The following is a 19,834-nucleotide window of genomic DNA, read 5'->3' as shown; positions in this document are numbered from 1 at the left end:
AAGCCAAAATTGACAAACGGGATCTAATTACACTTAAGAGCTTCTGCACAGCAGAAGAATTTTGCTACAAAGTGTTAAAGGAAACTAAATATGGTCTGAGAAGGACTCTGTACTTCTACATTTGAGTCCTTGTGGGTGAAGTGTAACCTAACTTAATATGCAAAATTAAAAACCTAATTTCAGAGTGTGCACCTGTAACAATGCTTGAATGTTGGCCAATCCCAGCAGCCTTACATCACCACTCATAGACTGCTGAATATTCAGTGTTTAAATAAGGCAAACACCCAGTTGACAGCAATCTCACTGTTTCTGTAACTCATTTCCGGTTCTTGGATGTCACTTTAACTTTTCTTCTCTATAAATTTGTTTTGACCACAAGGCACAGCTGGAACCTCTGTGAATCTGCTGTGATTCTGAAGGCTGCTGGATAGACGAATTGTTCATTGCTCAAACTCCTTTAAATTTAATTCAGCTGAAGTTTTTATTTTATCAGATTGTGTCAGAAGCAGGATCTGAAGTGGAGTTTCCAGTATCCCCAGGAGCACTCAGTAAACACGGAAGGTACCTACAGGATACACTTGTGTCCATTGATCTCTCAGAGCTGCTGAGAATCAAAGGTAAGCTCTCTCTTGCATTTTGGAGCTTCACACATTTGTGTTTTGAGCTCTCTGAGTTTCCTTCAGCAAATTTGTGATCCTAACTGGGTTTGGAGTTGCCACAGAAAATGGACTGGGTCTAGCAATGAATTTGATCTGGGAATTAACTGACTTGGATCCACTTAGAGGCCACTAACAGCTGACTGGGTCAGAAAAGAAGTGGTAGTAAGCAGTAATGTTGCAGAAGTCATAAAATTTGGCTTTGGAAAATTCACAGGGATTTTTGTATTCTACCCGTTTGTTTCATTTTTCTTGTGCACCTAGGTAGGAAAAGTCATTGGCTAAGTTAATCAAAACAATCTGAGAGTAAAGCCAGTATTTTGCGTAAAAATGAAGTCCTTAATTTCTGAAAAACCGAGTTGCTTCTGGCTTATACATTAGGCCTGGGAGGCAGCGAAGTCTTACGGAAATGGCAAAATCTTACTAAAGATAACTTAGAGTGGAACATTCCAAATGAAAAAAAAAATGCATTGAACTACATTTAAAAATGAGGGCTCTCAGTAAAGTCCCTTTTAGCTAAGAACTGGTTTGGCACTATGGGATGTCAACTGTTATACTCTTTGGCATATTTGTAAGATTTCTGAATGTTAATTCAACGGAAGTTTACAGATATGTTTCAAAATTTTTCCATTTTTTTTCTTATTTTTGTAATGAAACTGGGACAAATTTCAAAATGGTTATAAATCTGAAATATTTGGCTCTAAGGAACTAAAGAAAATCTTTGCTAACTTCTGCTCTGAGGTTTCCAGTCACAACTGTTCTTAGATATTTTCTATTCCAGAAGAAAGAAGACTCCTCGGGCATCTGATGATCAAAATGCAAGGAACAGTTATGATGGTGGCAGTGGTGGAGTGTTCTGCTACAGGCATTTGGGAAGCTCACAGAGCTCTGAATATTCACTTTTAATTCATTCCACCATGGAAAAAAGGCATGGGTTTTGGAGCCATTCATATATGGTTTCAAAATCTGACTCTGGCATTTATCCCTGTAAGAACTTGAGAAATTTATTTAGTCTCTCTAAGTTTTGGTGTATTAAGAATGAAGATGATACTAACAGTACCTACCATGAGTGTTACTTGAATGGAGATGTGTAAAGTGAATTTTAAATTCATTTGGTCCTTTAACATTTTCCCTTCACTTCTTTTCAGAGTTTTTTCTTGAAGGGCTCAAGGACTGAAGCATCCCACAAAATGATTCTACTGGATACTTCCGAGCAGCTGCTGGCCCTATTCGAATCTTTAGCAAGGAGCATTCCTGAGTCCCTGAAGGTGAAGGAACAGTGGGAGGTCGGGGTAAGGGAGTAGGGGTGTTGATGAGAAAATAGGCTCGTGATTCTGGTCCTTCCTGATTTTGTGCAGAGGGTTGGAGCTGGGAAACAGGATGGGGTTGGGGACAAAGGAGGCATGTTAAGAGCTGCTGCTGCTCCTTGGGAACAGGCAGCTAGGTCCACTCTGCAGGTTTTGTCACTCATTTGGAAAGGCGGTGGAAAATGATGGCTACGAACATAGGTTTGGGCTCAGCAGTATGCATTGCCAAGGTTGCCATTTTTTAGTCGGATATCATTGTGTCTGTTTCTTTAGCTTTCTGTGCCTTTACCTTTGGTCTTTTCATTAATAAAATGGGAATAATATCAGCACCTATCTCTTAAAGTTGTTGTGGGCACTGAATGAATCCACACAATATAAGTGCTAAGAACACTGCCAAGTGCCCAGCTAGTGCACAGTAGCTCTTTGATATCACAAGGACACCTACCTGTGAGTTCTGCCTGCTTGCTGGTGACTTCACTTCCATCAGTATGGTCCTGGAGACGCTGCTCATCTCACCATCACTGTCCCTTGGCCTTTGTTTTTCTCTTACTGTTCACATCCACATCCCCATCTCTGGGGATCTCAGCCTCTCCTAGTCCTTCCCATCCCTCCTTCAGGTGTACGGCTCTGTGTATCACATCAATCACGGGAATCCCTTCAACATGGAGGTGCTGGTGGACTCCTGGCCCGAGTATCAGATGGTTATTATCCGGCCTCAAAAACAGGTAGGCACACAGACAAGGACTGGTAAAGGCAGGCAGGTCCAAAGGGCCTGAGGAACTGACCAGTTCAGACACCAGGGCTGCTTTTATAGGGTGAAAGGAAAAGTGAGTATTTTAAAACACTTCTTTAGTACTTGGCACCTTGCATGAGTGCCACGTGTTCCCACCCTTCCTGTAAAGCATAAGACTCATCTGGGAAATGGGGTGGAGGGGGAAGGGGAGGAGAAAGACAAGGTTGACACTCGCAGATTAAGGGCCCTTTGAGGTGGCAGGAGTCACCTGCAGGGGCTGAAAGAGGCCAATTTACAGGGAAGGTTGGGTATCTGAGATATCAGAACAGTGACTTAGAAACAAAAACCAAAGCAGAAGTCTACCAGTAAAAATTATCTCTCAGGGCCAGGCATGGTGAATTATACCTATAATTCCATCACTTTGGGAGGCCCAGTCAGGAGGTTCACTTGAGGCCAAGAGTTTGAGACCAGCCTGTGCAACATAGTGAGACCTCATCTCTACAAAAAATAAACAAAATTAGTAGAGCGTGGTGGTGAATGCCTATTCTCCTAGCTACTAAGGAGGCTGAGGTGGGACGATGGATTAAGCCCCAGAAGATCAACAACACAGTGAGCCAAGATCACACCACTGTACTCCATTCTGGGCAAAAGAGTGAGATCCTGTCTTTAAAAAAAAAAAAAAAAGTTGCTTCTCAGGAAACAGGGAAGGGACTCATAATTACCGTGTGTCAACTATGTGAAAGCACTTCTCTTGATAGTGAATGTCATCATCAGAACTATCTTACGAGGGAAGCATTAAATCTCAAATTTAGAGATAAGGAAACGACACTGAGAAATATTAAGTCACATAGCTGCTGGATTCCTGATATTAAAGCATTGCCCAATCTGAATTCAAGTCCAGCGGACTCTGTCACTTTTATTAGCTATATAACCATAGGCCCTTCTCTGAGTTTCATCATTTGTTAGCATGGGAAAAATAAGAGGAAGTTCTTCAGAGGATTGCAAAAGGTTTAAATGAGACACTGTACATCAAAGACTTAGTACGTGCACATAATTGTAAATAGTATCTACCATAATTAGCCATTATTGGCTGAGTATATACAAGGAATAAATGATTAAGCTGAAACAGTAACACAAACCTAGGTGTATTTCTTTCCTAAATACTTCCGCTTTGTGTATGTGTGTTTCATGCACATCTAGTTAGTGAACTGAAAAGCCTCATGGCCAGCCCATCTTCACGTGGATATAGATGCTGAGTCCCCAAATAATAATAAGCCACTCCAGGTCAAGACTAGTTTGCAAACTGGGTCAGGATTGGGATGCAGAAAGTGACAAAGTGTTCCTAGCTTGGGGAACAAAGGGGTAAACGGGGTGGGAACCAGGCTGAGCCGAACACCTTCCCTAGGGATGTCCTTTCGATCTCCTGGCTTCCTGCTTAGTTTATTAAGTTCCATGGTCCAGTTTCTTCAAAGTGTGAGATGCTAAATAACTGTAGGAGGTCAAACAGTTCTTTTTACTTCAGTGACTTTGTATTTATTATGTGTTTTTTAGCAACATAACTATAACATCAAACCATAACTTTCATGCATTGCTTTGAAAAAGGCTAGTTTTTACAAAGTGAGTCAATAAACAAAAATATTAAGATATAAAAGTTCCACGACACATATATAACCAAAAAAAATTGAAAGAATGAAATATGCTGTGATTTATTTGGAAATACATTCACCTAGTCTTATTCCATGCAAGAGATGGGATGTAGGAGAATTTATCTAGAAAAAAATTATTTTTTTCTTCATTGGTTTTTAATCATAAGATAATATATGCTGATTATAAAAGTGGAAGAATCCAAATGATTTTGAGAAGTTAATAACCTCTCAGCTCCCTTCCACTCCCGTCCTCCTTTCCTACCCCTTGGGGTAACCAGTTTCCTCTCCCATATTAACACACAAAGGGATACTCACTAATTAATTCTTCTGTCATCACTTTTTAATTTGCCCTGTAACTTTTGGACATCCCTTTGCATGAAGCAATACAGCACCAATGTATTTGTTTTAATAACTGGTATTCCATAGAGTCAACACAATGCTATTTAGTCAATCATTCTCCTGCTCTTGGGTTCAAATTGTTCATAGTTCTTTGCCACTACAAAGACTGCTTCCATAAACATTCTCGTATTCATGTCTTTACATCCTGGAAACTTTTAAAATACAATTGATTTCCAAAAGGGATGTCACCAAATTAGAGTTTATTTTATCATAAGTAGGCACTGCCAGATTACCTTTCCAAAGGATTCCACAATTTAATTTCTATTAGCAATGTGTGCAAGAATTGTTTCCCCACATTCTCACCAGCACTGAATGTTATCCCACTTTTAATATATACCACACTGGTGGGTGAAAATGGCCTTGGGAACAGGCAGGCCTTGGGAACAGGCCTTCTCCTTGGGAACAGGCAGCTAGGTCCACTCTGCAGGTTTTGTCACTGATTTGGAGAGGCGGTGGAAAATGATGGCTACGAACATAGGTTTGGGCTCAGATTCAACAAGTATGCATTGCCAAGGTTGCCATTATTGTAGATTTAATTTCCATTTTCCTGACTAGTGAGATTCAACATATTATATTTTCTTTTTTTGTTATTATACTTTAAGTTCAAGGGTATATGTGCACAATGTGCAGGTTTGTTACATATGTATACATGTGCCATGTTGGTGTGGTGCACCCTTTAACTCGTCATTTACATTAGATATATCTCCTAATGCTATCCCTCCCCACTTTGCCCACCCCACGATATTCCCCGGTGTGTGATGTTCCCCACCCTGTGTCCAGGTGTTCTCATTGTTCAATTCCCACCTATGAGTGAGAACATGCAGTGTTTGGTTTTCTGTCCCTGCCATAGTTTGCTGAGAATGATGGTTTCCAGTTTCATCCATGTCCCACAAAGGACAAGAACTCATCCTTTTTTTTATGACTGCATAGTATTCCATGGTGTATATGTGCCACATTTTCTTAATCCAGTCTATCACTGATGGACATTTGGGTTGGTTCCAAGTCTTTGCTATTGTGAATAGTGCTGCAATAAACATCCGTGTGCATGTGTCTTTATAGCAGCCTGATTTGTAATCCTTTGGGTCTACACCCAGTGATGGGATGGCTGGGTCAAATGGGATTTCTAGTTCTAGATCCTTGAGGAATCGCCATACTGTCTTCCAGAATGGTTGAACTAGTTTACAGTCCCACCAACAGTGTAAAAGTGTTCCTATTTCTCCACATCCTTTCCAGCACCTGTTATTTCCTGACCTTTTAATGATTGCCATTCTAACAGGTGTGAGATGGTATCTCATTGTGGTTTTGATTTGCATTTCTCTGATGATTAGTGATGATGAGCATTTTTTCACATGTCTGTTGGCTGCATGAATGTCTTCTTTTGAGAAATGTCTGTTCATATCCTTTGTGCAATTTTTGATGGGGTTTTTGATTTTTTCTTGTAAATTTGTTTAAATGTTTGTAGATTCTGGATATTAGCCCTTTGTCAGATGGGTAGATTGTGAAAATTTTCTCCCATTCTGTAGGTTGCCTGTTGACGCTGATGGTAGTTTGGTTTCCTGTGCAGAAGCTCTTTACTTTAATTAGTTCCCATTTATCAGTTTTGGTTTGTGTTGCCATTACTTTTGGTGTTTTAGTCATGAAGTCCTTGCCCATGGCTGTGTCCTGAATGGTATTGCCTAGGTTTTCTTCTAGGGTTTTTATGGTTTTAGGTCTAACATTTAAGTCTTTAATCCATCTTGAATTAATTTTCATATAAGGTGTAAGGAAGGGATCCAGTTTCAGCTTTCTGCATATGGCTAGCCAATTTTCACAGCACCATTTATTAAATAGGGAATCCTTTCCCCATTTCTTGTTGTCAGGTTTGTCAAAGATTAGATAGTTGTAAATGTGCGTTATTATTTCTGAGGGCTCTGTTCTGTTCCATTGGTCTATATCTCTGTTTTGGTACCAGCACCATGCTGTTTTGGTTATTGTAGCCTTGTTGTATAGTTTGAAGTCAGGTAGCATGATGCCTCCAGTATTGTTCTTTTGGCTTAGGATTGTCTTAGCAATGCGGGCTCTTTTTGTTTCCATATGAACTTTAAACTAGTTTTCTCCAATTCTGTGAAGGGGATGGCATTGAATCTATAAATTACCTTGGGCAGTGTGGCCATTTTCATGATATTGATTCTTCCTATCCATGAGCATGGAATGTTCTTCCATTTGTTTGTGTCCTCTTTTATTTCATTGAGCAGTGGTTTGTAGTTCTCCTTGAGGAGGTCCTTCACATCCCTTGTAAGTTGGATTCCTAGTTATTTTATTCTCTTTGAAGCAATTGTGAGTGGGAGTTCACTCATGATTTGACTCTCTGTCTGTTATTGGCGTATAGGAATGCTTGTGAATTTTGCACGTTGATTTTGTATCCTGAGATTTGCTGAAGTTGCTTATCAGCTGGAGGAGATTTGGGACTGAGACGATGGGGTTTCTAAATATACAATCATGTCATCTGCAAACAGGGACAATTTGACTTCCTCCTTTCCTAATTGAATACCCTTTATTTCTTTCTCCTAACACCATATTGAACAGGAGTGGTGACAGAGGGCGTCCCTATCTTGTGCCAGTTTTCAAAGGGAATGCTTCCAGTTTTTGCCCATTCAGTATGATATTGGCTGTGGGTTTGTCGTAAACAGCTCTTATTATTTTGAGACATGTCCCATCAATACCAAATTTATTGAGAGTTTTTAGCATGAAGGGCTGTTGAATTTTGTGGAAGGCCTTTTCTGCCTCTATTGAGATAATCATGTGATTTTTGTCTTTGGTTCTGTTTAGATGATGGATTACATTTATTGATTTGCATATGTTGAACCAGCCTTGCTTCCCAGGGGTGAAGCCAATTTGTTCGTGATGGATAAGCTTTTTGATGTGCTGCTGGATTTGGTTTGCCAGTATTTTATTTAGGATGTTTGCATCGATGTTCATCAGGGATATTGGTCTAAAATTCTCTTTTTTTGTTGTGCCCCTGCCAGGCTTTGGTATTAGGATGATGCTGGCCTCGTAAAATGAGTTAGGAAGGATTCCCTCTTTTTCTATTGACTGAAATAGTTTCAGAAGGAATGGTACCAGCTCCTGTTTGTACCTCTGATAGAATTTGGGTGTGAATCCATCTGGTTCTGGACTTGTTTTTGGTTGGTAAGCTACTAATTATTGCCTCAATTTCAGAGCCTGTTATTTGTCTTTTCAGATATTCAACTTCTTCCTGGTTTAGTCTTGGGAGGGTGTGTGCATCCAGGAATTTATTTATTTCTTCTAGATTTTCTAAATTATTTGTGTAGAGGTGTTTATAGTATTCTCTGATGGTAGTTTGTACTTCTGTGGGATTGGTGGTGATACCCCCTTTATAATTTTTTTTTTTTTTTTTTTTTTGAGACAGAGACTTGCTCTGTCGCCCAGGCTGGAGACTACAGAGTCTCTCTGTAGGTTTCTGAGGACTTGTTTTGTGAATCTGGGTGCTCCTCTACTGGGTACATATATATTTAGGATAGTTAACTCTTCTTGTTGAATTGAGCCCTTTACCATTATGTAGTGACCTTCTTTTCCTCTTTTGATCTTTGTTGGATTAAAATCTGTTTTATCAGAGACTAGAATTGCAACCCCTGCTTTTTTCGTTTTCCATTTGCTTGGCAGATCTTCCTCCATGCCTTTATTTTGAGCCTTTATGTGTCTCTGCACATGAGATGGGTCTCCTAAATACAGCACTCTGATGGGACTTGACTCTATCCAGTTTGCCAGTCTGTGTCTTTAAATTGGGGCATTTAGAACCATTTACATTTAAGATTAATATTGTTATGTGTGAATTTGATCCTTCATTATGATGTTAGCAGGTTGTTTTGCTTGTTAGTTGATGCAGTTTCTTCCTAGCATCAATGGTCTTTACAATTTGGCATGTTTTGGCAGTGGGTGGTACTGGTTGTTCCTTTCCATGTTTACTGCTTCCTTTAGGAGTTCTTGTAAGGCAGGCCTGGTGGTGACAAAATCTCTCAGCATTTGCTTGTCTGTAAAGGATTTTATTTCTCCTTCACTTATGAAACTTAGTTTGGCTGGATATGAAATTCTGGGTTGAAAATTCTTTTCTTTCAGAATGTTGAATATTGGCCCCCACTCTCTTCTGGCTTGTAGAGTTTCTGCTGAGAGATCTGCTGTTAGTCTGATGGGCTTCCCTTTGTGGGTAACCCGACCTTTCTCTCTGGCTGCCCTTAACATTTTTTCCTTCAATTCAACTTTGGTAAATCTGACAATTATGTGTCTTGGAGTTGCTCTTGTGGAGGAGTATCTTTGTGGCATCCTCTGTATTTCCTGAATTTGAATGTTGGCATGCCTTGCTATGTTGGGGAAGTTCTCCTGGATAACATCCTGAAGAAAGGAGCCAACCTGGCTCCTTTCTCCCTGTCAGTTTCAGGTACCCAACCTGATGTAGATTTTGCCCTTTCACATAGTCCCATATTTCTTGGAAGCTTTGTTGGTTTCTTTGTGCCCTTTTTTCTCTCAACTTCTCTTCTCACTTTATTTCATTAATTTGACCTTCAATCACTGATACCCTTTCTTTCACTTGATGAAATCGCTACTGAAGCTTGTGCATCCATCATGTAGTTCTTGCGCCATGGTTTTCAGCTCCATCAGGTCATTTAAGGTCTTCTCTTTGCTAGCCATTGGTCTAATCTTTTTTCAAGGTTTTAACTTCTTTGCGATAGGTTCGAACATCCTCCTTTAGCTCGGAGAAGTTGGTTATTACCTACCGATCGTCTGAAGCCTTCTTCTCTCAACTTGTCAAAGTCATTCTCCATCCAGCTTTGTTCCATTGCTAGTAAGGAGCTGCATTCCTTTGGAGGAGAAGAGGTGCTCTGAGTTTTAGAATTTTCAGCTTTTCTGCTCTGGTTTCTCCCCATCTTTGTGGTTTTATCTGCCTTTGGTTTTTGATGATGATGACTTACAGATGGGGTTTTGGTGTGGATGTTCTTTCTGTTAGTTAGTTTTCCTTCTTACAGGACCCTGAGCTGCAGGTCTGTTGGAGTTTGCTGGAGGTCCACTCCAGACACTGTTTGCCTGGGTATCACCAGCAGAGGCTGCAGAACAGCAAATATTGCAGAATGGCAAATGTTGTTGCTGCTTGATCCTTCCTCTGGAAGCTTCATCTCAGAGGGGCACCCAGCTGTATGAGGTGTCAGTCAGCCCCTACTGGGAGGTGTCTCCCAGTTAGGCTACTTGGGAGTCAGGGACCCACTTGAGGCAGTCTGTCCATTCTCAGATCTCCAGTTCTCTGCTGCGAGAACCACTACTCTCTTCAAAGCTGTCAGACAGGGACATTTAAGTCTGCAGAAGTTTCTGCTGTCTTTTCTTCAGCTATGCCCTGCCCCCAGAGTTGGAGTCTACAGAGGCAGGCAGGCCTCCTTGAGCTGCGGTGGGCTCCACCCAGTTCAAACTTCCCGACTGCTTTGTTTACCTCCTCAAGCCTCAGAAATGGCAGACGCCCCTCCCCTAGCCTTGCTGCCACCTTGCAGTTCCATCTCAGACTGCTGTGCTAGCAGTGAGCGAGGCTCGTGGGCAAGGGACCCTTCCAGCCAGGCACAGGATATAATCTCCTGGTGTGCCATTTGCTAAGACCATTGGAAAAGCGCAGTATTAGGGTGGGAGTGTCCCAATTTTCCAGGTACTGTCTGTCATGGCTTCCCCTGGCCAGGAAAGGTAATTCCCCAATCCCTTGCACTTCCTGGGTGAGGCAATGCCCCTCCCTGTTCTGTGGGCTGCACCCATTGTCTGACAAGCCACAGTGAGATGAACCCCATACCTCAGTTGGAAATGCAGAAATCAGCCATCTTCTGCATCACTCACGCTGGGAGCTGTAGACTGGAGCTGTTCCTGTTCGGCCATCTTGGAACTTCCTTCTCAACATATTATATTTTCATATATTTATCAGTCATTTGGGGTTTACTTCTGAACTGTTTATATTGTTTGACCATGTTTACACACAGTTTTGTGCCACTCTTAAAATTCTGTGTTTTGGATACCAGGGATACTAACACAAGGTGTATGCTACAAGTTTGTTGCCCAATTTAGAATTATTGTCTATTTTATTGATGGAGATTTGATATGCAGAAATTTTTAATTTTCATGTAGTCAAATATATTTTTCACTATGACTTCTGAGGTTTGATTTATTTTATTAATAATTAGGAAAGTTTTTTCCAACTCCAAGATCATACAAGTGTTTTCTTATTTTGTCTTACAGGAAGTTAATTTTTACTTTTGATATTTTGATCTTCATTCTATTTGGAATATATTTTTGAATAGCATGAATTAACATTCTTTTATATTTGTCTTCCTTATGGCTTGCAAATTATGTTAGTACTATTTATTAAATAAGTCATTCCATTACTAAAACATAAATGTCTAGTTTGTCACATAACATGTCTGTATATTTTTGTATCTATTTCTGTATTTGATTCTAGTTTTTTCTCATGCTGTTTCATTGTTTTTGTGGTAAATTTTAATATCTAATCAAACAAATCACCCCTCACCAATCTTTTTCTTACTTTCCTTATTTTATTTCTTATAAACTTAAGAGCTATATGAACATAAACTGATTTTTCCAGTTCCCCACCACCTATGCCAACTAACTATTGCAATTGTGATTGGTATTGGAGGAGCTTTTTTAGGCAATTGTGGAGGGGTTAATATTTTTTGTGATACTAAATCTTTTCATCTAGATATATGGTCTCTTTCTCACTTTTTTCAGCTTCTGTTCTATGTCATCTAGTAAAATGTAAGTATTTTCCTGTGGTCAACTACCTGATTTTCCATTAAGATTATCCTTCAGTATTTTATACTATTTGTTAAGACTATTGAATTATTTTTCCTTTTCTATTTTAGAGCATTATTATTTTGTTATTGATTTTTACTTGCATTCTTGATTTCCAAATATGTCACACTATTCTTTTTTTTTTTTTTTTTTTTTTTTTGAGACGGAGTCTCGCTCTGTTGCCCGTACTGGAGTGCAGTGGCCAGATCTCAGCTCACTGCAAGCTCCGCCTCCCGGGTTTACGCCATTCTCCTGCCTCAGCCTCCCGAGTAGCTGGGACTACAGGCGCCCGCCACCTCGCCCGGCTAGTTTTTTTGTATTTTTAGTAGAGACGGGGTTTCACCGTGTTAGCCAGGATGGTCTCGATCTCCTGACCTCGTGATCCGCTCGTCTCGGCCTCCCAAAGTGCTGGGATTACAGGCACTATTCTTTAATCTCATGTTTGTGTGGGGTGTTATTTGTTTTTGTTTTATGTCGAAGTCTCTTGGATTTTCTAAATGCATAATACTATAATCTACAAACAAGGTAATTTGCTCCTTCATTGCCAATATTTGTATGGGTTTTTAGATTCTTGCCTTATTGCATAATGTACATTTAAGAAAACGATACCAACTAACAGTAATAATAGTTCTCTCCTTGTCTCATTCCTGATTTTAATGAAATAGCTGTAACAACTTACATTTGGAATTACATTTGATTCTGCCTTTACAGATTTAGAGCCTTTTCCTGTTCTTCCTACTTTCATAGGACATATATTTAGAATGGAGGGTACATTTTATGTTCTTTCATTTTTATCTTTTTTTTTTGGCAATTTATATACTCATGTAATTTTTCCTCCTTTAATTTATTACACTGAACAATCTTCCAGTCAAAGCCATACTGGCCTTTCTAAGACAAACTGTTCATGTTCACATTCTTTTGATATAGTACTGAATATTTTATTAGTAAACAAACAAACGGGATTAAAGAATAGTGTGACATATTTGGAAATCAAGAATGCAAATAAAAATCAACAACAAAATAATAATACCCTAAAATAGAATTTTTGCATCGGTATTCATAAGGAAATATGGTCAATAGCTCTCTTTTTGTTATTTCTTTACCAGATTTGGCATTAGGATCTTTTCATCTGTTACCAAAATCTACTATTAAAATTATGTGTTTGTTTTTCACTTATGTAGAATTTAAATGTAAAATAATTTGATTTTGGCTACTTTTTATTTTTTAATTTCATCTTCCCTTTCCGATATAGGGGGTACATGTGCCGATTTGTTACATGGAAATATTGCGAATATTGGGTCTTGGAGTTCAAAGAGATACCATCATGCTGGTAGTGAGCATAGTACCCAACAGGTAGTTTTCTAACCCAGCACCTTTCCTTCCACCTTCTAGTGGTCCACAGTGTCTACTGTTATTCCCACGTGTGTGTCCATGTGTGCTCAATACTTAGCTCCCAGGTATAGGTGAGAAAATGTGATATTTGGTTTTCTGTTCCAGCATTAATTTTCTTAGGATTATTGTACTGTGGAAAATAGTCTGGAAATTTCTTAGAGAACTTAAAACAAAGTTACCGTTCGACCCAGCAATTCCATTACTAGGTAAATACCAAAAAGAAAATGAATCATTCCACCAAAATGACACGTGCATTTGCACGTTCATTGCTGCGCTGTTCACAATAGCAAAGACATGGAATCAACCCAGATGCCCATCAATGGTAGATTGGATAAAGAAAACTTGGTACATATATTCCTATGGAATATGACATAGCGATAAAAGAGAAAAAAACCTGTCCTTTGTAGCAACATGGATGGAGCTGGAGGCCATAATCCTTATCCACTTTTTAAATGGTAGATGTTTACTATAATTTCTGATTTTCCTATTAGTTTGTTGAGGTTTTCTATTTTTTTTTTTTTGAAGGTCATTTTGATAGTTTATCCTCGAGGGATAACATCCATTTTTTTTTTATCAGTAAATATGTTGTCTTGGAGTAGCATATAATCTTCTATTATAATTCTTTTGTTCTTTTCTCTGTTTCTGTTCTCATGTCTCATACTCTATTCCTTTTTTTTTTTTCGCTTTTTTCTCTTTCTCTCATATCTCCTTTATAAGCCTTACAAGAAATTTATCTCTCTCATCTTCTATCTCTCTTTTTGCCATTTAAAAAAGAAACTTTTGGCTTTATATATCCTTTGAACTATGACTTGCTCTCCATTTCATTTTATATATAGCTTTCATTTTTATAAATTGTTCCACTTTTTTTTTCTAGTTTACTTTGATATTCTTTTTATAATGCCTTGAATATTTACTGGGCTGTTTTTGGTCATTCTTTTAAAATTGGGTCTTTTAAAACATCTACTCTTTTAAATTCGCTGAGGTTTTAGTTTTGGCCATATTCAGGAACTTACGTTTATAAAAGCACTCTCAAATTCTTGAAGGTTTCTAAAATTAGTTACACTATTTTCTCTTTTACTCTTTAATATTTACTCTTTAACTATACAATTTCCAACATAATATTAATATACTCACTGCTAAAACTCTCACATTTATTGTTTATATCTCCAGTGAGAAACAGATATCATCTTCACATGCAGTTTGTGGCTTGCCAGAAAGGGATCACAAGTCTCTTTCTTTCAAACCCAAGAGTCTAACACCACATAAATTACCCAGAGTGCTAACAAAAATTCAGTTACTTCACTCTACTTCGTGGGCTTCTGGCTGTAAAGCCAGTGTCACTCTTCGAATAGGCTGATATCGTGTAGCCTTGGGGAAAGGCAATGTCTCGTTAATGCTTACATTCACTAAAATATCTTGCCCAAGCCCTGGATACTGTAGATTCTAGGACACTATAGATTCTAGGTGTCCAGTGAAACAGTAGGCACTAAAACTTAGAGAAATCATGGTTACATTTATTCTGATCCAAGTTTAAGGACTTAATCCTAGCAACAAAGACTCACTACAACCCAGAATGTGTCTCACAGGAAGTTATGTGGGGCACTATATATATATATATTTTTTTTTATATATATATATAAAATATATGTGTGTGTGTGTGTGTGTATATATATATATATATATATATAATATATATATATAACAGAAGGATACATGTGGCCCAGGAGGTGACAGAAGCAGGGAGAGAAGCAATTGTTGCAATCTTCTGAATTTGCTGGGTACTTGGTGATGCTATATGTAAAATAAGTTAAGGGTGCAGTTGAGTGGGTAAAGAGAAAGGTGAGGCATCTTAAGGCCTGGTGGAGGGTGACTGATTTCATCCTGTCTTTGTTCTGTATCTAATAAGCAGGTTTATAACTATTACCTCTCAGTGTTAAGTATTTAACAAACTCCAGTTACACAGGTAAGAGGTCAGCAGTAGCTTATAGGTCTAGGTTTTATTATCCATGTGCCCAACTGCAGCCATCATGGGCCAGTGCCAAAATTTTCTTTTGAATTTTCATTTTTCTGATAATTGCAATCAGTGAGAGGTGAAGAAAAAGTTCAAGGGAATGATCTGACCTCTCACCATCCTATACAGGAGATGACAGACAACATGGATTCATACACAAATGTATATCGTATATTCTCCAAGGAGCCTCAAAAATCACAAGAACTTTTGAAAAATTGTGAGATCATCAACTGGAAACAGAGACTCCAAATCCAAGGTAACAAGTCTGGAAGAAATGGGAAAGCAGCAGTGCTTCTCAAATTGTGTCTTCAACTAATACCATTAGCATCACCTGAGAGCTCATCAGAAATGTAAATTCATAGAAACTCTGGGAGCTGGTAGAGGTAGAGCAATCTGTGGTGTGACAAGGACTCCATCTGATTGTGGTGTAAACTCAAGTCTGAGAACGACTAAGCACTGAGGTATTAATCAGGTGGGAGCAGTGTAAGTAGAGAACTCTGACAATATTACTTTCTTCCCAGGTCTTCAGGAAAGTTTAGGTGAGGGGATAAGAGCAGCTGCATTTTCAAAGTCAGTGAAGGTAGAGCATTCGACAGCAGTCCTCTTGATTACGGAAGATATTCTGAAGCTCAATGCCTCCAATAAAAGCAAGTTTGGAAGCTGGGCTGAGACAGGCCACCCAGATGATGACTTTGAAAGGTACAAAAACATGTGCTAATCATTTATAATTGCTATTCCTTGTACATTTTTCTAATTCACATACATCAGTTTTGGAATGAAGAGAGGATGAATTCATTCCTTGGGATGAATAAAGGTTGTCAAAGGTCAAAATATGCAACTTCGCACTGGTGGTTCTTTAAAGAAAAAGAGGGCCTGCGATCCCTAGATTGGGATGGCACCCAGAAATTACAGGAGTGGGGTCAAAGCTTTTGTCTTTCTTTATGTTTTCTACAGGGAAATTCCCAACTTTAAGTATGCCCAACTGGATATATCTTATTCCGGGCTGGTAAATGATAACTGGAAGCTAGGGAAGAATGAGAGGAGCCTGCGTTACATCAAGCGCTGCATAGGAGCCCTGCCAGCAGCCTGTATGCTGGGACCAGAGGGGGCCCCAGTCGCATGGTTAACCATGGACCCTTCTTGTGAAGTAGGAATGGCCTACAGCGTGGAAAAATACCGAAAGACAGGCAAAATGGCACAGGTGATGGTGCGATATAAGAAGTATCTGCTTCAGAAGAATATTCCATTTTACATCTCTGTGCTGGAAGAAAATGAACGCTCCCGCAGCTCTGTGAAGGCGGCGGGTTTCTTTGAGGCCTCCTGTGAGTGGCACCAATGGACCTGCTACCCACAGAATCTAGCTCCATTTTAGACAATGAAGCTGCTTAGCAATTTGGGCAAGCCATCTCTTAATATTAAAGCAGACACCACAGAATAGCTTTCTTCACTTACAAATGTTGATTGGGCATTTATGATATGGCAGGAACTCTTCTCACATAGAAACTTGATGTTAAAAGACACAGTCATGCTCTTGAGGAGCTCACAATCCAGGCTGGAGGCAGGGGAGGGTATAGTCTTTAAATATGCTTAAGCATTGTAGGGAAGGACGGGGTTACCAGTAAACATGTCACCAGAAAGCCAGGCTCAGTTCTTACCTCTGGGAATCAGAACTCTTTATGAAACTTGATTGATAGAATCTACTATCTGGATGATAAATGAAGAACTTTAATAAAATTGTCAATAGAATATACCTAATCTATATGGATACTTTATTGGAAATAAATAGCCCTGCTACGTATGGATTTATGAGGCATGGCTACACTAAAGAATGGAATCTGTCTCTTAGTTTAGTAACTAGTAAGGTATCAAAGGTGAAGCCTCAGACAAATGGCTTTCCCAGGCTACCTTTCATCATTGTTATGCAGAATAGGATCTCCAGAGAATCAAGTGGGCTGACCTTGAGGCCTCTGTTATGGAAATGACATTTGTTTTGCCTCCTTCCTCCTACTCTTTCTCACATCCTCATCATTAGTGAAGCGTGGCACAGGACAAGTGTTGCCTGTGAGTCCGGTTATAAGTTCAGCTTTTGGTGTTTGCAGCACTAATATCTTAAGGGGTCATGGGCATTCTGGGGAGAAGTGACCACTAAGATGAAGACTGGAGAGTGAGTAAGAGTGAGCCAGACAAAAAAAGCAGAAAGATCCAGATGATGGAAAGGACACGTGTGATGCACTATCATAGTAACTTCCTAATTGAACACTTACATTAAAATTTCTGAATCCCTGATCTAAAAAAAAAAAAAAAGAAACACACTTCACAAAAAAGCCATGGCCTCATTGGGCTCTGCTCTCCCACCCTGTCATGGGAACTTGGATTGCTGTGAACATGAAAGAGATCAAATGAAGAGACTAAGAGGCAGAAATGAAGTCCACAGGCAAACAGCCCGGGCGGCGCCCTGAGCCTAGTTAAAGATCGACCCCGGACCTAACCGATTAAGGTTATCTATAGACTCCAGACATTGTAAGGACAAACGTTGTGAAAGTCTCTGTCCTGCTCTAATTACCGGTGTCTGCCACATATCTTAGTCCTGGGCCCAGTACAAACAATCCTCTATTTTGTCCCAACTTCCTGAGCCCCATATGCCTGCCCGACACAAACACATTAAGAAAAACAACACCTGGAGAAGCTCCAAGAAGGTCACAACCGTTTGTAAAAGCGCAGGAACCGATCAGAAGGCTGCTAAAAGCATAACTTCACATTAACATGTAAACCAATTGTAATGCTGTAGCCTAGAGAAATGCCTTGTTCCTCTGTAACCTGACAAGTCCTGTTTACCTCGAGCTATAAATAGCAAGCGCACGCATTGTTTGGGGCCCTCTGGTATGTTGTGGAACGGAGGGACCAAGTTCGAACTTGCATTAAAGATCCTTGCCGCTTGGCTTTGACTCTGGACTCTGGTGGTCTTCTTCGGGGAACAAACGGTCTGGGCATAACAAACACTGCAGCTAAAGGAAAAAGAAAAAAAAAAATTGGCATTTTCACTCTTTCTGATTGTCTAGATTTAAAAAAACAAGAAATCTTGATAGAATTGTCTTTTGTAATAAAGTCTAGCAGTATTAACTAACACCTATCCTCATCTCTCCTTAAAAAATAAACCTCCACACAATTGAATGTTTACACTGTTATGCCCAGACCGTTTGTTCCCGGAAAAAGACCACCAGAGTCCAGAGTCAAAGCCAAGCGGCAAGGATCTTTAATGCAAGTTCGAACTTGGTCCCTCCGTTCCACAACATACAGGAGGGCCCTGAACAATGCGTGCGCTTGCCTTTTATAGCCTAATGTAAACAGGACTTGTAAAGTTGCAGAGGAACGAGGGAATTCTCTAGGTTACAGCATTACAATTGGTTAACATTTTAAGTTTATACATTTAGCAGTTTTTTATTGGTTCCCGCGCTCTCACAAACGGCTGTGTTCTTATCGGGGATTTTCCAGGTGGTGTCCTTCTAAAGTTGAGATATATGGTAGTCTTTGAATTGAAAGATATATGGTAGGGAGACATATGGTGGGATGAGCCCAGGAAGTTGCGGGATATATGGAGGGGAGACATATGGTGGGATATGTTTATACTGGGCTCAGGAAGTTGAGAGATATATGGCAAGCACTAGTAATTAGAACAGAAAAAGAACAAGACAGGAACTTTCACATTGCTTGTCTATACAACATCTGAAATCTATAGATAACATTATCGGTTAGGTCCGGCGTCAACTTTTAACTAGGCTCAAGGCGCCGCCCGGGCTGTCTGCCTGTAGGGTCAACTTCTAACTAGGCTCAAGGCGCCGCCCGGGCTGCCTGCCTGTAGATTTCATTTGGTCTCTTTCAACACTTGATGCGATTTGAAAGTGTGCAATTCCAGCACCTAAAGAATTGTGTAGGTCATGGAGTCTTTTAAAAACTCCAGTTCATCTTGGAAGGCTGTGGTAGATCTGTTACAGCTTAGTGTGAATCAATCCAATCAGATTTCTAAACTCCTAAGACCTGGCTGAAATGTTACATTGACTGAAATGAAAATATGGTCTGAGAAAGAGAGGAAAAATGTCATTTGGGATTTCAAAGGGTGGAAAATTCTTACACAAAAAATAAACTCAGGAACTTGGGGAAATATATAAACAGCTATACTTTGGCACTTAAGAGGCAAAAGCTAATACAGATGACGAAAGAACACAAAGCAAATAAAATTTGCCTATTTCAAAATGTTGCCTCCGGCATGTCCTGTGTCCAGAAGAGGTTGTACATCCGGGGTCTGGGGCTCAGGTCATCTTAGCACAGCCCAGTTGGCAGCTTCCCTCCTCTGCCTCTTCCCTGAATGCAAGCCAGCTTCCCTTATCTAGCCCTTCATGGTCCTGTTAAGATAGTGATTCCTAAACCTTATCATGCACTTGGATTAAAAAAACAAAGTGTGGGAAAGAGGAAAGAGGAGTTCTTAAATATGGCACAAATAAGTCCAAAAGTATTAATAAACACACTAAAAATGAATGGGGTAATTTTCTTATTAAAATATATGTTTTTCGTACTGAGTTAAAAACAACGTCCAAGAACATGCATTAATCAGCTCTGGCTGTCATAACAAAATTTCATAGACTGAGTGGCTTATATAACAGAAATTGATTTCTCACTCTTCTGGAAACTGGGAAGAGATATGACAAGGCTCTAGTGAGGTAGGTTTTCTTGTCAGTCCACTTCTCTCAGGTTGTTGATGGCTGTTAGCTCTCTGTGCCCTCCCATAGTGGAGATAGAGGAAAGCTCAGACTCTCTTCCTTTTCTTAGGACTTAAGTCCATCATGGGGGCTCCACCATCATGA

General features: G+C 39.6%; 1 protein-coding gene across 3 annotated transcripts; it reads left to right on the top strand.

Annotated features, from left to right (window-relative positions):
• Positions 1-290: 290 nt before the first annotated feature.
• On the top strand, positions 291-16,725 carry LOC117081666 (glycine N-acyltransferase-like protein 1). Of its 3 annotated transcripts, none has more exons than XM_033207882.1 (6): positions 291-617; positions 1,805-1,924; positions 2,581-2,688; positions 15,105-15,231; positions 15,497-15,674; positions 15,930-16,725. In XM_033207882.1, exons 2-6 carry the CDS (start codon positions 1,847-1,849, stop codon positions 16,345-16,347), a joined length of 909 nt encoding a protein of 302 aa, XP_033063773.1. In that variant the 5' UTR covers positions 291-617; positions 1,805-1,846; the 3' UTR covers positions 16,348-16,725. The 3 variants fall into 3 exon arrangements, with proteins under 3 accessions (XP_033063773.1, XP_033063774.1, XP_033063772.1); XM_033207881.1 differs by lacking the exon at positions 291-617 and adding an exon at positions 1,457-1,643; XM_033207883.1 differs by lacking the exons at positions 291-617; positions 2,581-2,688 and adding an exon at positions 1,455-1,643.
• Positions 16,726-19,834: the final 3,109 nt, after the last annotated feature.

This window comes from Trachypithecus francoisi, unplaced genomic scaffold (genome assembly GCF_009764315.1).
Source record: "Trachypithecus francoisi isolate TF-2019V2 unplaced genomic scaffold, Tfra_2.0 Lachesis_group8, whole genome shotgun sequence".
Taxonomy (NCBI): domain Eukaryota; kingdom Metazoa; phylum Chordata; class Mammalia; order Primates; family Cercopithecidae; genus Trachypithecus; species Trachypithecus francoisi.
The sequence above is the reverse complement of the archived record's forward strand: the minus strand, read 5'-3'. Positions and strand labels throughout refer to the sequence as shown.